Raw genomic sequence first — 23,142 nt, forward strand, 5'->3', positions numbered from 1 at the left:
TGGATGCAGATAGAGGGGCTCCAGAAGGTCTTTTAAGAGCAGAGAAGATTGGGTTTTCAGTTTTCTCCAGGTTTGGCAATGCCTGGATTTGATTCTGGAGTCCAGAGGCTTCAAACAATTTTGAGAGGGTAGAAGCTCTACCACTGGGTTGAAAAAGGTTACTGGCAACACAGTTGCAGATGGAGGGGCTCCAGAATGTTTATTATGATCAGACAAAAAAAGGTGTTTTCAGTTTTCTGCAGGCTTGGTAACGCCTGGATTGGGTTCTGGAGTCCAGAGACTTGGAAGAGCATTTGGAGGGAAGAAGCCTCTAATCACGTGTCCAGATCTGTCAGGGCTGGGATCAGCCCTTCCTTCTCTGAGCTGGCCGCTCGGCTGTCTGCTAATTGTCAGCTCCTATCTATCTCCAGTTACCCAGCTGTTGATGATATCCTGCTCGTCAGTCCTGCCTACTTAAAGCGGAGGTCCACCCTAAAGTGGACCTTCCGCTCATTGGAACCCTCCCCCCCTCCAGCGCCACAATTGGCACCTTTCAGGGGGGAGGGGGGTGCAGGTACCTGTACAGTACAGGTATCTGCACCCACTTCCGGCGTAGATTCTGCAGAAGCCATGCCCCTTTCCGCAGAATCTACGCCCCTTTCCGAAGGTCCCCCGCTGCCTGCTGGGAAACACATGGATCCCAGAGACAGCGGGGACCATCCTTATTGCGCAGCACGACTCGCGCATGCGCAGTAGGGAACCGGGAAATGATGCCGAAAGGCTCCACTTCCTGATTCCCATACCCAAGATGGTGGCGGCAGCACCCAAGAGACGATTGAGAGATCGGCTTCGGGTGCCGCCATCGCGGGCACGCTGGGCAGGTAAGTGTCATTATTTTAAAAGTCAGCAGCTGCAGTATTTGTAGCTGCTGGCTTTTAAAAAAAAACAAAACGGCAGACTCCCGGCGTACTCCTGCTTTAAGCCGTTCAGCCCAGTGGATCTTTGCCTTTGCCTTGGTAAACATCACAGGAGACTATCTGCTGCATTCCTGTTTTTAAGACTGGCTTTGCTGACTTCCCTTCTGGCTCCAGATCCTACTTGCTGTTCCACTACTAAACCCTTACTTGTGGCTTGGCTGACTATCCGTTCCGGTTACTGAACTCTGGCTATGTTTTGACTATGTTCTTTTTACTTTTATTATTAAACAAGTGTGATTTAACTGTACTTCTGTCTCGGTCTGATTTCATGGTTTCTGACAAGATCTTATTGGAGACCAGCAGGCTGCTTGTGCACAGTCCTTACAATCAATGACCTGACAGTAGTCTAGGGCTTCACATAGAAGATAGGAGGTCTCCTGCCCAGAGGGCAGGGTGTGGGCAAGAGCAGCAGGGAGCTTCAAGAGAGAGCCAAGAGGGAAGTGCAGAGTGCAAATGAGAATATTGGTGCTCAGAGAGAAGTGGCAGTGCAAGAGGATGACAGAAGGTTTGATGTCGTTTTTCCTTGTGTTTGAAATGATGGTGGAAACCCCTGCAAGGGCAACTGTTTTCTTGGAACTTTTACATTCTTTTTAAATAAAAGTAGATCAACACACCCTAAACTGTATACCTTGAACTCACATGTAATCACTACAATTGAGTGAAACCCCCTGGAACAGTGATCTCCAAACTGTTACCCCCAGGCCAGGTACAGCCCTTTGCTCGTTCTCATGCCCTTGGGGCATTTTCTCTTCTACTGATATGGAGCACTATTCCTCTCACTGACACCGATGATGGGCACTATTCCTCCCACTGGTAAGGGGTAGTGCAGTGGTCTCCTTTGCTTGCATTTATCTGGCACCAATGATGGGGCACTATTCCTGCCACTGACACCAATGATGGGGCACCTTTTCCCCCCACTGACACTAATAATGGTGCACTTTTTCTCTTACTGACACCAATGATGGGCCCCATCATTGGTATCAGTGGCAGGAATAGTGCCCCATCATTAGTATCAGTGGCAGGAATAGTGCCCCATCATTGGTATCAGTGGCAGGAATAATGCCTCATCATTGGTGTCAGTGAGAGGAATAGTGCCTCATCATTGGTGTCAGTGGGAAGAATTGTGCCCCATCACTGATGTCAGTGGGAGGAATAGTGCCCAATCATTGGTGTCAGTGGGAGGAATAGGGCCGCATCATTGGTGTCCATGGGAGGAAAAGTGCCCCATCATTGGTGTCAGTGGAAGGAAAAGTGCCCCATCATTGGTGTCAGTGGAAGGAAAGGTGCCCCATCATTGGTGTCAGTGGGAGGAAAAGTGCCCCATCAATAGTGTAAGTGGCAGGAATAGTGCCCTATCATTGGTTCAGTGGGAAGAATAGTGCCCCATCATTGGTGTCAGTCAGGGGGAAAGGTGCCCCATCATTGGTGTCAGTGGCAGGAATAGTGCCCCGTCATTGGTTTCAGTGGCAGAAATAGTGCCCCATTATTGGTGTCAGTAAGAGGAAAAGTACCCCATCATTAGTGTCAGTGGGGGGAAAAGGTGCCCCATCATTGGTGTCAGTGGCAGAAATAGTGCCCCATCATTGGTGTCAGTGGGAGGAATAGTGCCTCATCATTGGTGCAAGTGGGAGGAATAGTGCCCTATTAAGGCATCAGCATACCAAGACATTTTGGACAATTTCATGCTCAACTGTTTGGGGATGGCACCTTCCTGTTCCAACATGACTGCGCACCAGTGCACAAACCAAGGTCCATAAAGACATGGATGAGCAAGTTTGGGGTGGAGGAACTTGACTGGCCTGCACAGAGTACTGACTTCAACCCAATAGAACACCTTTGGGCTGAATTAGAGCGCAGACTGTGAGCCAGGCCCTCTTATCCAATATCAGTGCCTGACCTGAAATGCGCTTCTGGAAGAATGGTCAAACATTCCCATAGACACACTCCTAAACCTTTTGGACAGCCTTCCCGGAAGCTATTATAGTTTCTCTATGCCTCTGGGAGTCATGCTTGTAACTGTCAATCTTTCTATGCCTCATGGGACAAGTACAGTACCATTCTAAAGTTTTAGGCAGGTGTAAAGAAATGTTGTAGAGTAAGAATGTTTTCAAAAATATATATTTTGATTATTTATTTTTTAACAATTTACAAAGTTCAAAGTGAGCGAACAGAAGAAAAATCGAAATCAAACCAATAGTCGGTGGGACTACCCTTTGCCTTCAAACCAGCATCAGTTCTTACACTTGTGCACAGTCAAGGATTTTGAAGGATTAGAGTCAGGTATATGATTAACTAATTATACCAAGCAGGTGCTAATGATCATCAATTTAACCACTTCAGCCCCGGAAGGATTTACCCTCTTCCTGCCCAGAGCACTTTTTGCGATTCGGCACTGCGTTGCTTTAACTGACAATTGCGCGGTCGTGCGACGTTGCACCCAAACAAAATGGACGTCCTTTTTTCCCCACAAATAGAGCTTTATTTTGGTGGTATTTGATCACCTCGGTGGTTTTTATTTTTTGCACTATAAACAAAAAAAAAAATGCGTAAATTTGGAAAAAAAGCAATATTTTTTACATTTTGCAATAATAAATATCCCCCCCACCCCCTCCCAAAAAAAAAAAAAGTTTCCTCAGTTTAGGCCGATATGTATTTTTCTACATATTTTTGGTAAAAGAAAATCACAATAAGTGTATATTGATTGGTTGCGCAAAAGTTATAGCCTCTACAACAGAGGGGATAGATTTATGGCTTTTTTTTTTATTAGTAATGGCGGCGATCTGCGATTTTTATCGTGACTGCAACAATATGGCGGACACATCGGACACTTTTGACACTATTTTGGGACCTTTGTCATTTATACAGCGATCAGTGCTAATAAAAATGCACTGACTATTGTGCAAATGACACTGGCAGGGAAGGGGGTTAAACACTAGGGGTTAAGTGTGTCCTAGGGAGTGATTCTAACTATGGGGGGGATTTTCTCACTACAACATGACAGCGATCACTGCTCCTGATGACAGGGAGCAGTAGATCTCTATCATGTTGCTAGGCAGAACAGGGAAATGCCTTGTTTACATAGGCATCTCCCCGTTCTGCCACTCCGCATCACGATCACGGGCTTCAGTGCGTGGCTGGCATGTGAGCGATCACCCACAATGCCGCGATTTAAAGGGGATGTACCTGTACGCCCATTTTCCCAGCCATGCCATTATGCCGACATACATTGTCGTGCGCTGGTTGGCAAGGGGTTAATAAGTAGAAAATTAAAGGATGTGCTGGACAGTTTTTCCAAAAAATTGTAACAAGTACCTACGTCCCCAAAACGTATAAGTACAAAAATGTTTTTCTGAGGCAAATGGACTTTCCTGGTACCGCAGACATAAAAAATTAAAAAACAGTAGTTTTACTTTCATATGTAAGGTGAAACAGTCATTAACTGAAACAGAAACAGCTGTGTAGGAGGCTGAAAACTGGGTGAGGAACAGACAAACTCTGCTACCAAGGTGCGGTTGTGGAAGACAGTTTGATGTCACAGGTCATACACCATGGCAAGACTGAGCACAGCAACAAGACACAAGGTAGTTATACTGCATCAGCAAAGTCTCTCCCAGACAGAAATTTCAAAGCAGACTGGGGTTCCAGGATGTGTTGTTCAAGATCTTTTGAAGAAGCACAAAGAAATGGGCAGTGCTGAGGACCTTAGACGCAGTGGTCGGCCAAAGGAAAAAATGCAACAGATGAAAGACACATCATGCTTCCTTCCCTTCCACATCGGAAGATGTTCAGCGGTTTCATCAGCACAGAGCTGGTGGAAACCAATGGGACCCAGGTACACCCATCTACTGTCTGGAGAAGTCTGGCCAGAAGCGGTTTTCGGGGAAGAGTTACGGCCAAAAAAGCCACAATAACTCCGACATAGAAACAAGGCTAAGCGACTCAACTATGCACAAAAACATGAAATGGGGTACAGAAAAGTAGCAGCAGGTGCTCTGGACTGATGAGTCAAAATGTGAAATATCTGGCTGAAGCAAGAGGCAGTTTGTTGGGGGAAGGTCTTGAGAGTGGTACAATAATGGGTGTCTGCAGGCAACTATGAAGCATGGTGGAGGTTCCTTGTAAGTTTGGGGGTACATTTCTGCAAATGGAGTTGGAGATTTGGTCAGGCTCAATGGTGTTCTCAATGCTGAGAAATACAGACAGATAATGCTCCATCATGCCATACCATCAAGGAGGCTTGTGATTGGCCCCAAATTCTGCACCAGAACAACAACGTCTGGTAGATACATTCTACCACCAATGTAAGGAGCATTCTTCCCACTGATCACCAATGTAAGGAACATTCTTCTCACTGACCACCAATGTAAGGAGCATTCTTCCCACTGATCACCAATGTAAGGATCATTCTTCTCACTGACCACCAATGTAAGGAGCATTCTTCCCACTGATCACCAATGTAAGGATCATTCTTCTCACTGACCACCAATGTAAGGAGCATTCTTCCCACTGATCACCAATGTAAGGATCATTCTTCTCACGGATCACCAATGTAAGGATCATTCTTCTCACGGATCACCAATGTAAGGATCATTCTTCTCACTGATCACCAATGTAAGGAACATTCTTCCCACTGATCACCAATGTAAGGATCATTCTTCCCACTGATCACCAATGTAAGGATCATTCTTCCCACTGATCACCAATGTAAGGATCATTCTTCTCACTGACCAATGTAAGGATCATTCTTCTCACGGATCACCAATGTAAGGGACATTCTTCTCACTGATCACCAATGTAAGGGACATTCTTCTCACTGACCACCAATGTAAGGATCATTCTTCTCACGGATCACCAATGTAAGGAACATTCTTCCCACTGACCACCAATGTAAGGAGCATTCTTCTCACTGATCACCAATGTAAGGATCATTCTTCTCACGGATCACCAATGTAAGGGACATTCTTCTCACTGATCACCAATGTAAGGGACATTCTTCTCACTGACCACCAATGTAAGGATCATTCTTCTCACGGATCACCAATGTAAGGAACATTCTTCCCACTGACCACCAATGTAAGGAACATTCTTCTCACTGATCACCAATGTAAGGATCATTCTTCCCACTGATCACCAATGTAAGGATCATTCTTCCCACTGATCACCAATGTAAGGATCATTCTTCTCACTGACCACCAATGTAAGGAGCATTCTTCCCACTGATCACCAATGTAAGGATCATTCTTCTCACTGACCACCAATGTAAGGAGCATTCTTCCCACTGATCACCAATGTAAGGATCATTCTTCTCACGGATCACCAATGTAAGGATCATTCTTCTCACGGATCACCAATGTAAGGATCTTTCTTCTCACTGATCACCAATGTAAGGAACATTCTTCCCACTGATCACCAATGTAAGGATCATTCTTCCCAATTTTTCTTTATTAAAAGTCTTGCAATCATTAAGCATAAAATCACAATATATAAATATACATAAATATATACATATTTACATAAATTAAAATGAATATAGCAAAACTGCTCTCAAACCAAAAAAAAAATACTTTACAGCAATAACATAAATCCTATTACGACTCACACCATTACACCAGACATCAAACTTGTGAGGTTAAGAAACAAACCTGTACCCATTATGCATGCAGCCCTTCTTCAAAAAGAAGATACTAACCAAAAAAAGCTAAGGGAGTGAAAGAACCAGAAAAAGAAAAGAGCTCCTCACCCAGAGATGGGCAGTTCACCAAAGGCAGGTCTGATATTCCTCCACGCCCTTATCCAGACTGCCCGAGGCTCCCTGCCCTTCTCAAGACCCCGAATTTTCCCAACCTCACCCAGAATATCGTGCACCACCACCTCAACAGAGAGGACTTTCTTCCGCAGGGTAATCTGGCACCGTGCATTCCATGTGAAGTAACGGACAACTATACTAACTAAAAACAGTGTATCCAAATCAAAATCCCAGTGAGTCGGGAATGCCCCATACACCCACTCCGCATAACTCATGCGATAGAAAAAGGGGATGCCTAGAGCCCTCCCCACCCTTTTATACACCTCTATGTTAAAGGGACACTGGAGCAAAAAGTGGTCCATAGACTCCACTTTACCAACACACTCCGCTCTAGGACAATCCCGATCATCCACAGGGCGATGCTTCAAGTTCCCTCTCACATAGAGCCTTCCATGGAAGGCGAGCCAGGCTTGATCCCTAAACTTCAAGGGGATTCTTTCTAAATTGATTAAACGCAACCCTTCCCTCATTACAGAGCCTGGGCAATCCCTTAAGGCCCGTGACACACTGAAAGCAGAGCCCAAAATCCTCTTCTCCAGAAGCTTCCTGGGGAGGGACTTGATATCCTCCACTGTCACCTGCCACTGCCGAAGTATTTTCAGACACGGGGCAACATAAGCCGGGAGCTTGCCATGTCGGACTCTCAGACTTTTCACTGGCCCGCCATCTTCCCAGGATCGCAGAAAAGGCCTAAAACAAGATTGAAAAATACCCACCCATCCCGGCGGGTTCTCTGCTAGCATGTTACCAAGATTGTACTTTAAAAACAGCAGAGAAAAGAAAACTATTGGGTTGACCATTCCTAGGCCACCCTCCCGCCTAGACAGGTAAGTTACATTGCGTTTGATCAGGTTCAGCCTACTTCCCCATAACAGTTGGAAAAAGCAGCTGTACACCCTTGCATAGAGAGATACTGGCAAGATACAGACGAAGCTGACATATAAAAAAATTGGGACCAGGTACGTTTTGATCAAGTCAACCCTCTCCCTCAATGAAAGCTTCCATTTCTTCCAACTTGCTACTTTGGCATTGGCACACACCAACCTGCTTTCCCAATTTCGATGACCATAGTCACCAGGACCAAATTTGATGCCCAACACTTTAATTTCCTGCTGGGGCTCTGGGAAGGCATCCGGAAGTTCGAAGCTTTCACCTTCCTCACCCATCCAGAAAACTTCACTCTTTTCATGGTTGACTTTAGAACCAGAAGCCTCCGTGTACTGCTCTATCATAGAGACCACCTCCTGCGCCTCCTCCGTTCCAGAGACAATAACAGACACATCATCGGCATAGGCCACGACCTTCAAAGGTGGCACACCAGCAATGCCCAAAGGCACCCCGCACAAAGATCCACTCTCTAGCCTTCTTATGAAGGGGTCGATTGCGAATACATATAACAGGGGGCTCAGAGGACATCCCTGGCGCACACCAGAGCCAACCTCAAAAGGCCGTCCAACCCAACCATTAACCAGTGGGAAGCTCTCAGCCCCTTTATATAATGTCTTCAGCCAATCTATAAACCTCCCCTGCAGGCCGTATCTACCAAGTAGCAAATACAGGTACTCGTGATTGACTCTATCAAAAGCCTTCGCCTGATCCAATGCCAGCAAGTACTTTCTCCATCCAGCAGCCCTGCATCGTTCCAAAGCCTCCCGGACAGCTAAAACCGCTGAAAAGGTACTTCTACCTTGGACCGAGCAGTGCTGATGACTGGACAACAAATCGCCTGCCACTGACGACAAGCGCCAAAAAAGAATCTTCGCCAAAATCTTTCTATCAACATTGAGAAGACTGATGGGGCGCCAGTTCTCAATCATTGAGGGGTCTTTACCTTTTGACAGAAGAATCACAGCGGATTGCCTCATGGAGGGAGGGAGCGAACCCTCTTCTAGACAGCTGTTATAAACCTCCGCTAAAAAGGGAGCCAGAATGGACTTAAAACACTTGTAGAATTCAGCTGTCAACCCATCTGGCCCAGGCGATTTTTTGGTAGCCAGCTTCTCTATAGCATGAACTACCTCATCCACTGAAATTGGTTCTGTCAAATCCATCAAAGGCAATGTACCATTTCCCAATCCTGGAGTAGAATCCAGAAAGCTTTCCATCTTGTCCCGACAAAGGTCCTTTCTTCCCAGAAGGTCTGCATAATATGATCTGAAGATCTCCAGGATCCCTGATCTGGACTTCACCAGGGAACCCGTACTATCCCTCAGGCCTATGACCGTCTTAACTGCTATGCCTTGCTTACAGTTCTGGTAAGGATCAGGCGAGTGATATTTTCCATAATCCCTCTCCAGAACCAAGGAGGCATGCCGGTCGTATTGACACTTTCTAAGAAGAAACTTGACCTCAGAGATCTCCCCTGGATCTCCTCTATACGAGACAAGACGATCAAGCTTCCTCCGCAAATGCTGGTAGGCAATGTACATACCAAGCTGCTTCTTCTTACTTATGGCCTTGAAAAGTCCAATCGCCCTTTGTTTCACAAGTTCCCACCACTCTGACTTAGTGCTGCAAAAGTCCAGAATAGAAACCTGTGCCTGAAAAAAAACCTCAAAGGATTGTCTTACCTCTACGTCTTCCAGGAGAGCCGAATTCAGTTTCCAGGTACCCCTTCCCCTGGGTGGAGTGTCCGAGGCATTCAGAGTCACAGACAGCATACAGTGGTCAGAGAACTCCACCGCCCTCAACTCAGGAGCCGAGAAAGCAGAGTTCTCCTTTAAAAAAAACCTATCTATCCTACTCTGACTATTCCCTCTCTGAAATGTGAATCCCGTGCTGCCAGGGCAGTGCTTAATATGCACATCTACCAGGCCTGCTTGTCTCACCATATCTCTAAGAAAAACGCTATCATACGCCAGCCTGTCTATGGAGCCTCTCCTGTCTTCAGGCCTAATTATGGTGTTAAAATCACCTCCAAAGACAACCTGCTGGGATGTAAAAAGGAAGGGCTTGATCTCTGTGAGGAGGCATTTCCTGCCCCATCTTGACTGCGGTCCATAGATATTAATCAGACGCAAGTCCTGCCCCCTAACAGAGACGTCCAAGACCATGCATCTCCCAATCTCTACCTCAATTACCCGCCGGCACGTTACCATATCGGTTTTAAAAAGGACCGCAACTCCGCTGCAGGGCTCTGCCGCAAGAGACCAAAAGGAGGGACCGCATCTCCACTCCCTTTTTGCTAGATGGACATCGGCCAAAGTATTGAGCCAGGTCTCTTGCAAAAATAAAATCTCGGCATCAAACTCGCTGAGCAAAAATAAGGCAATATCACGAGCTCTTGCAGATTTCATGCTGGCGACATTAATGGTCGCCACCTTTATCGGAGTGGGAACTGCCATCAGGATGATTGGGGTAGTCGTTTCTTAACCTTTGCCACACTCTCATCACCAGAAACAGCTCTCTTCAAACTATGTGACTCCCCCTCATCCATGGATGATAAAGAAAAAGATAAATCAGACATCCCATCACCCGACAAAACTGAAAAAGGGTTACCAGGAGGAACCCCTCCTGGGTCCGACTCTGAGGAAGAAATAACTACTTTATTTGTCTTCCTCTTCTTCTTTTTCTTCCTCCTAAACGTCTCCCACCCCTCATCATCTGAATCCCCCTCAACAGAGGGTGAGACATGGGATATGGACACCCTTCCATCCGCCCCACCCCCATCCAGCACCCCCACATTCCCCTGACCACGTTTGCGCTGCCGAGGGACAGGGACTGGAGGCTGAGAAGGAAGATCCGCTAAACCTGCCCCCCCAGCAGCCTCCGCTAGTCTGGAGGACCTACGTACAGCAGGAATAGGGACAACCACATGGGGGACAGACTTAGGGACCACATCACTAGAGGGAACAGAATCTGAAGCAACAGAAGGAACTGACACAGGAGGGACAGACTCAGGGACAACATTACCAAGGGGAACAGAACCTGAAACAGATGGAACAGACACAGGAGGGACAGACTCAGGGACAACATTACCAGGGGAAACAGATGGAACTGACACAGGAGGGACAACAACAGTTACAGCGGCCTGATCCTCCTTATCCAGCCTCTGCAGCTCAGCCTCCAATCCTTGCAGGTTATGTAAAGCCTCTGGACACTTACTGTAAGGATGGCCAAGCTGTTGGCACAGATTGCACCGAATTTGGGTACAATCTTTCGCCAAGTGGTCCAGACCCTGGCATAGCGAACACTTTTTACGCGTGCAGGTAGAGGCAAAATGGCCCTTTTCACCACATTTATTGCAGACTTTGGGCTGTCCCTGGTAGAAAATAGTCAGCCGATCTCTTCCCAGAAAAGCTGAGCAGGGCAGATGTTGGACTACATTGCCCAGCACCCCCAGTTTTAGTGACACCGTCCAGGCCCCTGTCCATATCCCATGCTCATCCAGGACCTTCCGCAGTGGAGTGAGGACCTCACCATATCGGCGTAGCCATACTATCAAATCAGCCTCTGGTATGGATTCGTTACGCACCAGGATGGTCACCGATTTTATCAGAGGCTGCCTGGAAATCACCTTTGGCACCAAACCACTCCACTGCGAAAGGCCCTGGCACCTCCTATGTCGCTCCCAAAATAAATCCAACCCCTCAGGTTTTACAAAAGATAAATCAAATTCATAACTCCCCACTGGGCAAATCAAAGCAAAAATATCCACAGCTTTAAACCCCATTTCCAAAATCAACTCTGCCACCCTCCCCCTCACTGGTGGGGTCCCCTCCCCCTCCCACTTGAACTGAACCACATTCCTCCTCCTATACCCACCACCAAAACCCCCTATATTGTGACCACCAATATTTACAGTATTCCCCCCACCCTCCTTGGTGCGACTCCCCACAACAGATGCATAACTCCCCATATTCCTCCCAGCAGAAGAGATATTTGTGTGTTTTGAACTGTCTGAGACATCTTTAGCAGATATCGATTGTACAGATTTGGTCTGTACAATCGATGAGTCTTTCCTCTGAGCAGAGAGAGAAATGTCATCTTTGCTTTTCCCAGCAGTATTAACCCCTCCACCATCACCACCACCACCCACCACATTCATTGTTTTATCATGACTGCCATTGTTAATACTTGCTGGTATATTCACATGTCCTGCAGTCTTCCCAGCAGTGTCAGTTCCCATTGCTGTGCTGGTGGAATCTTCATCTGGCCTGTTCTCTTCCATCAGGACAGGACTTTCTGCAGAGGACAGTGCAGGCTGGACTGACACATCCATGGCTTCCATTGCACATGGTGCAGTATTCTGACCCCCTCCCCCACCAGAATCAATCAGCTCTGCTGGAACACAGAGAGGCTCAGGTGAAGCAATCACATTGCAGGTGTCAGACACAGTGTGTGAAACACATGCAGCAAATGTGGTAGTGGAACTACAGGTCTCAGCACATGCGGGTGCAGCAACATCCATGTTCAGGGGATTTGGTGCAGGTTCATCCTCATTCCCTGGCTGATTCTTCTGAACATCCTCCGGGACCTCTGATGGATTATCAGACATTACAAGCTTGTCTCCTCTCAGGGGGGATTCCATCCTCTGGATGAAGGTCAGGGTGCCATTCTCACTCTCAACCCCCTGGCTGGTTGCCGCCGGCGACTCCAAGGCCTTACATGGGGGGAGAGGAGCAGAGGCAGATGGACCCGGGTCATCCATATGCTGAGGCTGATCCACTGAACACGATGAGGACTGGCTGACAAACCTTCTCTCGTTTTCAAACTTTTCTTTAAATGCTCCACTTTTTTCTTTTAGTTTTCCCAACAATAAAGTTTGCTGCTTTACTTTTTCCTCTAATTCCTGTAGCTCAGGCTTCATGGCGGTGCGATTCTTACTCCAGGCCTGGAAGTATTTGGCTTTGAAGTTTTTAAGCTCCACTCTCAAAACTTTAAGTTTCTCCTCCGCTCTCCCAATCGCCCTAAAGCGATTAACAACCTTAAGGCTGAAAACGCTGGCATCCATACCAGGGCCCGGACCCACAGACAGATCCTCCACCTCCTCCTCACTGGGCCCCGTGTCATCAGGGGGATCCATCTCAGGGCCTCCCCCAGGATCAGGCATTATTCCTGGGCCGAGCTAGCAGGCAAGGCCCAGGCTTGAAAAATGGGTGGTTCTCACAGAGAGCTCTTTGGGTGTGTCCTCCTCCTCCTTCCCACTGATCACCAATGTAAGGATCATTCTTCCCACTGATCACCAATGTAAGGATCATTCTTCTCACTGACCAATGTAAGGATCATTCTTCTCACGGATCACCAATGTAAGGGACATTCTTCTCACTGATCACCAATGTAAGGGACATTCTTCTCACTGACCACCAATGTAAGGATCATTCTTCTCACGGATCACCAATGTAAGGAACATTCTTCCCACTGACCACCAATGTAAGGAGCATTCTTCTCACTGATCACCAATGTAAGGATCATTCTTCTCACGGATCACCAATGTAAGGGACATTCTTCTCACTGATCACCAATGTAAGGGACATTCTTCTCACTGACCACCAATGTAAGGATCATTCTTCTCACGGATCACCAATGTAAGGAACATTCTTCCCACTGACCACCAATGTAAGGAGCATTCTTCTCACCGATCACCAATGTAAGGAACATTCTTCTCACCGATCACCAATGTAAGGAACATTCTTCTCACCGATCACCAATGTAAGGATCATTCTTCTCACCGATCACCAATGTAAGGATCATTCTTCTCACTGATCACCAATGTAAGGGACATTCTTCCCACTGATCACCAATGTAAGGAGCATTCTTCCCACTGATCACCAATGTAAGGAGCATTCTTCCCACTGATCACCAATGTAAGGAACATTCTTCCCACTGATCACCAATGTAAGGATCATTCTTCCCACTGATCACCAATGTAAGGATCATTCTTCTCACTGACCAATGTAAGGATCATTCTTCTCACGGATCACCAATGTAAGGAACATTCTTCCCACTGACCACCAATGTAAGGAACATTCTTCCCACTGACCACCAATGTAAGGAGCATTCTTCTCACTGATCACCAATGTAAGGATCATTCTTCTCACGGATCACCAATGTAAGGAACATTCTTCCCACTGATCACCAATGTAAGGAACATTCTTCCCACTGACCACCAATGTAAGGAGCATTCTTCTCACTGATCACCAATGTAAGGATCATTCTTCTCACGGATCACCAATGTAAGGGACATTCTTCTCACTGATCACCAATGTAAGGGACATTCTTCTCACTGACCACCAATGTAAGGATCATTCTTCTCACGGATCACCAATGTAAGGAACATTCTTCCCACTGACCACCAATGTAAGGAGCATTCTTCTCACCGATCACCAATGTAAGGAACATTCTTCTCACCGATCACCAATGTAAGGATCATTCTTCTCACCGATCACCAATGTAAGGATCATTCTTCTCACTGATCACCAATGTAAGGGACATTCTTCCCACTGATCACCAATGTAAGGAGCATTCTTCCCACTGATCACCAATGTAAGGAGCATTCTTCCCACTGATCACCAATGTAAGGATCATTCTTCTCACTGATCACCAATGTAAGGATCATTCTTCTCACCGATCACCAATGTAAGGATCATTCTTCTCACTGATCACCAATGTAAGGGACATTCTTCCCACTGATCACCAATGTAAGGAGCATTCTTCCCACTGATCACCAATGTAAGGAGCATTCTTCCCACTGATCACCAATGTAAGGAACATTCTTCTCACTGATCACCAATGTAAGGAGCATTCTTCCCACTGATCACCAATGTAAGGAACATTCTTCTCACTGATCACCAATGTAAGGAGCATTCTTCCCACTGATCACCAATGTAAGGAGCATTCTTCCCACTGATCACCAATGTAAGGAACATTCTTCCCACTGACTACCAATGTAAGGATCATTCATCCCACTGACCATCAGTGTGAAAACCATTATTCTCACTGACCACCAATGTAAGGAGCATTCTTCCCAATTTTTCTTTATTAAAAGTCTTGCAATCAATAAGCATAAAATCACTATATATATATATATATATATATATATATATATATATATATATATATATATAAATATACATAAATATATACATCTATGAAAATATATACAGTGGTGTGAAAAAGTGTTTGCCCCCTTCCTCATTTCCTGTTCCTTTGCATGTTTGTCACACTTAAGTGTTTCGGAACATCAAACCAATTTAAACAATAGTCAAGGACAACACAAGTAAACACAAAATGCAATTTGTAAATGAAGGTGTTTATTATTAAGGCTGGGTTCACACCGCTGCGGGGGGAGAACCGGATGTGATTCGCACAGCAAATCACATCCGATCTCCGTAGCGCTGCGAGTTCAGCCATACAGATAGTATGGCTGAACTCGCAGCGGTCCCGCAGCAAACTCGCACGGGACCCTTTTTTGGGTCCGCAACGGAATCGGATCGCATGGGGGTTCACACCATGCGATCCGATTCCTGTGCGAGTCGGCAGATCGCACTGCGATATGCCGACGGATCTGGGGGTGTCATTAACATAACATTGACACCCCCAGCCGTCCGCATAGGGCAGTGTGAACTGCCGGCGGGAGGTATGCGATGCGGGAAAACGCCGCGGATTTGCGGCGTTCCCGCATCGCAGCAATGTGAACCTAGCCTTAAGGTGAAAAAAAATCCAAACCATCATGGCCCTGTGTGAAAAAGTGATTGCCCCCTAAACTTAATAACTGGTTGGGCCACCCTTAGCAACAACAACTGCAACCAAGCGTTTGCGATAACGTGCAATGAGGCTTTTACAGCGTCCTGGAGGAATTTTGGCCCACTCATCTTTGCAGAATTATCCTAATTCAGTTACATTAGAGGGTTTTCGAGCATGAACGGCCTTTTTAAGGTCATACCACAACATCTCAATAGGATTCAGGTCAGGACTTTGGCTAGGCCACTCCAAAGTCTTCATTTTGTTTTTCTTCAGCCATTCGGTGGTGGACTTGCTGGTGTGTTTAGGATCATTGTCCTGCTGCAGAACCCAAGTTCGTTTCAGCTTGAGTACACGAACAGATGGTCGGACATTCTCCTTCAGGATCTCTTGGTAGACAGCAGAATTCATAGTTCCTTTTATCACGGCAAGTCTTCCAGGTCCTGAAGCAGCAAAACAGCCCCAGACCATTACACTACCACCACCATATTTTACTGTTGGTATAATGTTCTTTTTATGAAATGCAGTGTTCCTTCTACGCCAGATATACTTGGACACACACCTTCCAAAGAGTTCCACTTTTGTCTCATCGGTCCACAGAATGTTGTCCCAAAAGTCTTGGGGATCATCAAGATGTGTTGTGGAGAAATTGAGACGAGCTTTGATGTTCTTTTTGCTCAGCAGTGGTTTTCTCCTTGGAACTCTGCCATGCAGGCCATTTTTGCCCAGTCTTTTCCTGATGGTGGAGGCATGAACGCTGACCTTAACTGAGGCAAGTGAGGCCTGCAGTTCCTTGGACGTTGTTGTGGGGTCTTTTGTGACCTCTTGGATGAGTCGTCGCTGCGCTCTTGGGGAAATTTTGGGCGGCCGGCCACTCCTGGGAAGGTTCACCACTGTTCCATGTCTTCGCCATTTGTGGATAATAGCTCTCACTGTGGTTCGCTGGATTCCCAAAGCTTTGGAAATGGCTTTATAACCCTTTCCAGACTGATAGATCTCAATTACTTTCTTTCTCAATTGTTCCTGAATTTCTTTGGGTCTCGGCATGATGTGTAGCTTTTAAGGATCTTCTGGTGGACCTTACTGTGTCAAGCAGCTCCTATTTAAGTGATGCCTTGATTGTGAACAGGTGTGGCAATAATCAGGCCTGGGTGTGGCTAGAGAAATTGAACTCAGATGTGGACAACCACAGTTATAGTATGTTTTAACAAGGGGGGCAATCACTTTTTCACACAGCGCCATGATGGTTTGGATTTTTTTTCACCTTTCATAATAAACACCTTCATTTACAAATTGCATTTTGTGTTTACTTGTGTTGTCCTTGACTATTGTTTAAATTGGTTTGATGTTCCGAAACACTTAAGTGTGACAAACATGCAAAGGAACAGGAAATGAGGAAGGGGGCAAACACTTTTTCACACCACTGTATAGCAAATCTGCTCTCAAACAAAAAAGGCTTTACAGCAAAAACATAAATCCTATTACGACTCACACCACTACACCAGACATCAAACTTGTGAGGTGAAGAAACAAACCCGCACCCATTATGCATGCAGCCCTTCTTTCAAAAAGAAGATACTAACCAATAAAATCTAAGGGAGTGAAAGAAACAGAAAAAGAAAAGAGCTCCTCACCCAGAGATGGGCAGTTCACCAAAGGCAGGTCTGATATTCCTCCACGCCCTTATCCAGATTGCCCGAGGCTCCCTGCCCCTTTCAAGACCCTGAATTTTCCCAACCTCACCCAGAATATTGTGCACCACCACCTCAACAGAGAGGACTTTCTTCCACAAGGTAATCTGGCACCATGTGAAGTAACGGACAACTATACTAACTAAAAACAGTGCATCGAAATCAAAATCCCAGCGAGACGGGAATGCCCCATACACCCACTCCGCATGTATGGAGCATTCTTCCCACTGATCACCAATGAAAGAACCATTCTTCCAACTGATCACCAATGTAAGGGCCATTCATCCCACTAACCATCAGTGTGAAAACCATTATTCTCACTGACCACCAATGTAAGGGACATTTTTCCCACTGACCACCAATGAAAGGGACATTTTTCCCACTGACCACCAATGTAAGGAGCATTTCCCACTGATAACCAATGTAAGGATCATTCTTCCTACTGATCACTAATGAAAGGAGCATTTTTCCCACTGATCACCAATGTAAGGATCATTCTTCCCACTGATCACCAATGTAAGGATCATTCTTCCCACTGATCACCAATGTAAGGATCATTCTTCCTACTGATCACTAATGAAAGGAGAATTTTTCTCACTGACCACCAATGTAAGGGGCATTTTTCTCACTGACCACCAATGTAATGAGCATTCTTCTCACTGACCACCAATGTAAGGAGCATTCTTCCCACTTGTCACCAATGTATGGAGCATTCTTCCCACTGATCACTAATGAAAGGGACATTCATCCCACTGACCATCAGTGTGAAAACCATTATTCTCACTGACCACCAATGAAAGGGACATTCTTCCCACTGATCACCAATGTAAAGAATATTCATTCCACTGTCCAACAATGTAAGGAGCATTCTTCCCTCTGATCACCAATGTAAAGAGCATTTTCCCAATGATCACCAATGTAAGAGACATTCTTGCCACCGATCATCAGGCTAACGTACCGTGAGTTGTAGATACTGTATAATAACTATTAGCAGGGGCTCCCTGAGCCTGGAAAGTTATTTAAAGGGTTTGTCCATGTTAAAAAGGTTGAGAAAAGCTGCCTAGACTATTGTCTCCTCTGAATAGGAAAAATAAAGTTAGACCAAAAATGGGGGAGGGGTGGACAACCAACAAAATTATATTTATTACAGACAATCCTAAAACCAACAATTAATGCAGATAAAAATATAGATAGTAATCTATATAAATAAATGATAGACAGGAGTCTATTATAAACCATTTCACCAGATGGTACAGAAGAAAAAGAGCAAAGATGATCCTGCAGAGAAAACAACCAATGACACGCTCAGGTATCACTCATCACCAGCGTAAAAATTGGACAGCAGGACAAGTGGCAAACAAAATAATATAATACGGCATTAAAGATCAAATCATTTCAAACCACTTTAGAAGATAAGTATCTGGAAGCATCTTAAAGTTGATTATACGCCGGAGATAATAGGCCGGAGAGAGTAATCATTTAATCCTTTAAGAAGTGTGAGACGGAACAACGGAAACTGCAAACCTGACACAAATGAATGGCTGAGGAAAGACATGGCTATGCGGCTAATTCAATATTCACCAGGCAAAGAGCCAATGAGAGCTGCGAATAACAGGTACACGAGGGAAAATAATTTTGCCATTTAACATGTGTCAAAGCTTAGTGAATTGAGTCTGAAGTTTTTATACAGAAATACAGTATTTAGCTAGAATCATTGGGATTTGTTCTACAAGGGGAAGTTTTTTTGGGGGGAGGCTGGAGGATTTATACTAGGAGTAATTTGAGGGCGAAGGGGGTCACAGGGTGGTGTTGTGCCAGGAGGGTGGATGGGGTGATTTGTGATAGGAGAGGGATTGAGGGACAGGGTTTGTGGTAGGAGGGGTGATTTGGGGGGGGGGGGGCGTCTGTTGTGCTGATAGGGTGGATGGGATAGAATTTGTGCTAGAAGAAGTGATTTGTGTCAGGAGGAGAAATTTGGGAGGCACGATTTGTGCTAGGAGGGAGGTTTGAGGAGTGGTTGCACTATGAGAGGGGATAGCAGGAAGAAATGGGGGGGGGGGGGGTCAAAGATTGTGCTGAGGGGGGATTTGTACTTAGAGGAGGGAGAATTTTTTTTTTTTAGAAGAACTTAGGCTTGTAGAGGGAATTTATGTTTAGGGTGTGAGTATGCAGATTAGTGATCGTATTATTTCCATGCGGGGGGGGGGGGGGGGGGGGAGATTTTTGTGATGCTCATGGGGGGGGGTTTGGGGGTACATTTGGGCATCTTTGACCTGGGCACTAGATGAGCAGCAGAAAAGCTGAAATGCTTTCCTTTCCTAGAGAAAACACTGCCCCGGATTCCTTCCAGTGCTTGCCTTATTTACTTACTATTTTTTTTTTATAGGAATTTATATAGCAGTATTAATTTGCACTTTATGCATAAGCATAAGGGTGGATAAAAATCAATGTTAAAAATAAAAAAAATAAAAATCTGATTTTTTTGATTATTGGATTTTTTTTCAAATTTATTTTAATAAAATGCTTTTGGAGTAAAAATCTATCTAAAGCAGTGATTCTCAACTCCTGTCCTCAGGACCCACTAGCAGGCCAGGTTTTAAGTATTACCTTAGGGAGAGGCAGACTAGAATACTGAAATCACTGAGCAGCAAATGATATCACCTGTGATGTATTTTAGTTATCTTTCAAACCTGGTGGGTCCTGAGGACAGGCTTTGAGAAATACTTATTCAGCATGAAAAATCAAGCAGGGAGATCCTTGTACTGCAGGTCCTCAGGTACAGCTTCCTCTCCAGCAAGAACAGTGATCAACACAGTAGTGATATCATCTGATGACTGATGGGGTATTGATAGAGGTAGAGCAAGCACAGATCAACAGAATGGATGAAGCAGAAGCAGGGAGATCCTTGCATTGCAGGTCCTCAGGTACAGTTATTTCCTGTAAGAAGTGAAGTGAGCAGCATCTGATGACTGGTGGGGTGTAGAGCTGCACGATTAATCGTCAAGAATCGTTATTGCAATTTTTTCCCCCGTTGCGATCTTGACAAAAGTGTTTCATGATTCTTGCTATGCAAAGAATTCTCTCTGCTCTTCTGAAGCCACAGCCATCAAAAGAAAGGAAGGAGAAAAAACAGGCAGTCTGCCAAGAATCACAACATTCTTTAGCAGTGGAACTAAGTCTAAACATTGTAACAATTTGTCAATGGAATAGCCTTTGTGTGTAAGTGAGGAAAGTTTAACCACTTAAACACTAAACCTTTTTCTGACATTTTTTGGTGTCAAGTTAAAATCGTTTTATTTGCTAGAAAATTAGTTAGAGCCCCCAAACACATATATATATATATATATATATATATATATATATATATATATATATATATTTTTAGTAGAGACCCTAGAGAATAAAATGGTTGTTGTTGCAATATTTTATGTCACTCTGTATTTGAGCAGCGCTCTTTCAAATGCAATTTTTTTGGAAAAAATTACTTTGATGAATTAAATAAAAAAAATAATAATAACAAGTAAAGTTGTTGTCGTTATGTCACGAGAATCATGTTCTTTTTATCCTCAACAAAAAAAAACTGTGATTCTCATTTTGGCAAGAATCGTGCAGCTCTAGTGGGGTGATGATAGAGGTAGCGCAAACACAGATCCACAGAATGGATTAAGCAGAAGCAGGGAGATCCTTACATTGCAGGTTCTCAGGTACAGCTTCCTCTCCAGCAAGGAGAAGAGTGATCAGCACAGTAGTAACAACAAAAAATCTAATTTTAAATCTGGTGAGGCTATCATTCAGAGGCAGCAGTGCCTTTGATAATCTCACACTTCAGATACTTATTGTATACCGATATGAGTCTGGAGGCCAAGGAGTGCCTAGGCACATTTGCATACCAGGAAGTACACTGCTATTAAGGTAAATCTTTCATGGTACTGCTTAGGCAAAAATTACATTTCACGCAGTTCCCTAAAACAGAAAATCTTCACTTTTAGAGTATCACTTTAAGAAAGAAGTAGTATACTTCCATATTCTTTGCTATCTCAACATTGGAATATAGTCCATCCTCATTAAATCAGCTGTGTCACACAATACATGAGTGTAATGGTTATGTTTTGAGCCGACTGACTGCAGATGCTGAAAAATGTAAGATAATACAATTTACCAAGTGGGGTTTGCTGCTCCGCAGGAAAAAGATTGCTGATTTCCTCAAACTTTCTGCACTCTGACGACCCGCCTGCCTCCCTCCCGTAATGAAGCCGCAGTGCTGAATATGAGCTGGCGCCATAGCAATAAAAGCCGTACTTAAATTGTAATGAATTTGGTACAGAGCTTCGAGAAGCGGCAGGAAAATATATTCACAAAAATAATTCCTGTCTTTAATATGTTCTCTCGGCGGCTCCCGCGCTTCCCCCGCACTTGTTGCTCGGTTTTTATGATGGAAGGCGGCCGGGGAGTGTCTGAAATACAAGTTGATGCTCAGCTGCGGTACGTGTTAATAGCGTATTAACTTAACTGTGACTTTTTCTCCCAGAAATGTGCGGATTATTTGTTTATATTGGCCCGGTACATTTAAATCCCTGGTCTGCGGTGTGAATAAACCCACCGAGACGTTCCGCTGCAGATTTTATGGTGCAGATTACATCTAAAGATTAAATTTTAGTATTAGATAAAATCATCCTATAAATGGAAGAGATTTGTTTTGCAAAAGTAGTATTTATGTTAATTTTACTTATTTATCCACTTGCCGACCGCAATACACACATATTATATACTGTATATATATATATATATATATATATATATATATATATACATATATATATATATATATATGTTGCAGTTTTCAATTGATTTGCCGGGGTTAAGCCATAAGCCCGATATTTTTATTTTTCAGCTGGTGGCTGGCTTTCTCATTAGGGACATCCCCTCACACTGCTTGCCGGTATTACTCGGCTTACTGTTTTTACTGGTGCGCCCGAGAAACGATCTGATGGTGCAGCCGGCTGGTCACAGAGGCGGATAAAAACCAGAGAGTCTCTGACCACCCCTATGGTCTTGGAAGACCAGAGCAATGTCATGACATCACTTCCAGTCTAGGATGGAAGCAGCAATTTTATATTTATTTTTTGTAAAAAAAATAATAAAAAAAAAAAAAAAGAAGATCAACTTTTTTTATTTATTTTTATATTTTTTTGCTTTTAAAAGGTAAAGGAGAGATCTGGGGTCTTTTCGACCCCAGATTTATCCATAAAGAGGACCTGTCATCCATATTTCTTTTTACAAGGGATACTTACACCATTCCTTGTAATAGGAATAAAAGTGAATAAAAAAAGGGACAGTGAAAAAAAAAATAATAATAATAATAAAAAAAAAATATGTAAAAATGCCCCCAAAAGCGCAGAAGCAAACACATACAGGAGTCGCGCACACATATGTAAATGGTATTCGCACCACACGTGAATTATTGCTGTGAATGTTAGCGTGAGAGCAATAATGCTAGCGCTATACCTCCTCTGTAACTCAGGTAACCTGTAAAAAATTGCCATACCAGGAGCGTGTGCAGTTTGAATTTTTTTTTTGTTTACAAACTATGGAGTGTGCGCATTTTTAAAGAGTGACATGTTGGGTATTTATTTATTTGGCATAACATCATATTTTATAATTTACAAAAAAAATTGGAGTATATATTGTATTTTCATTTTTTGCCCAAAAATTGCGTGGGTGTTACATAGGGTGTTCTGCATGCAAATGCAGCCTACCTAGGAACGTCCACTCCTCCAGACTGAGATTTACCCATCAAGGCATTTTGATATTTGCATAACTCCTCCACAGAGCCAACCCACTTCTTGCATCAGGGCTGAGGGCACTTAAGAGGAGTACTGAGGCCCAGTGGCCAAGTGACCAAGGGGGGAGTGGTCCACCCCAGCTGCCACACATGGGGGGGGGGTGTCCGGCATTGCCCAGAGGCCCAGGGTGCACGTGGGGCCCCTGCACTTTCCTCATCATCGCA

General features: G+C 44.6%; 1 protein-coding gene across 3 annotated transcripts in view; it reads right to left on the reverse strand.

Annotated features, from left to right (window-relative positions):
- EFCAB11 (EF-hand calcium binding domain 11) overlaps nucleotides 1-23,142 on the reverse strand; it is a 73,894-nt gene that overhangs the window by 20,356 nt on the left and 30,396 nt on the right. The window contains exon 6 of one of the 3 annotated variants that reach the window (XM_077463754.1): nucleotides 3,059-3,480. The exons of the other annotated variants lie outside the window; for them this stretch is intronic. Within the exon in view, the coding sequence (XP_077319880.1) occupies nucleotides 3,435-3,480 (46 nt within the window). The 3' untranslated portion in view covers nucleotides 3,059-3,434. Of the gene's footprint in view, nucleotides 1-3,058; nucleotides 3,481-23,142 lie in introns of those variants that run through there. 3 annotated transcript variants of the gene reach the window in all.

The sequence above is a fragment of the Lithobates pipiens genome, unplaced genomic scaffold, assembly GCF_037356315.1.
Source record: "Lithobates pipiens isolate NorthernLeopardFrog02 unplaced genomic scaffold, aLitPip1_a1.2 Scaffold_30, whole genome shotgun sequence".
NCBI lineage: Eukaryota > Metazoa > Chordata > Amphibia > Anura > Ranidae > Lithobates > Lithobates pipiens.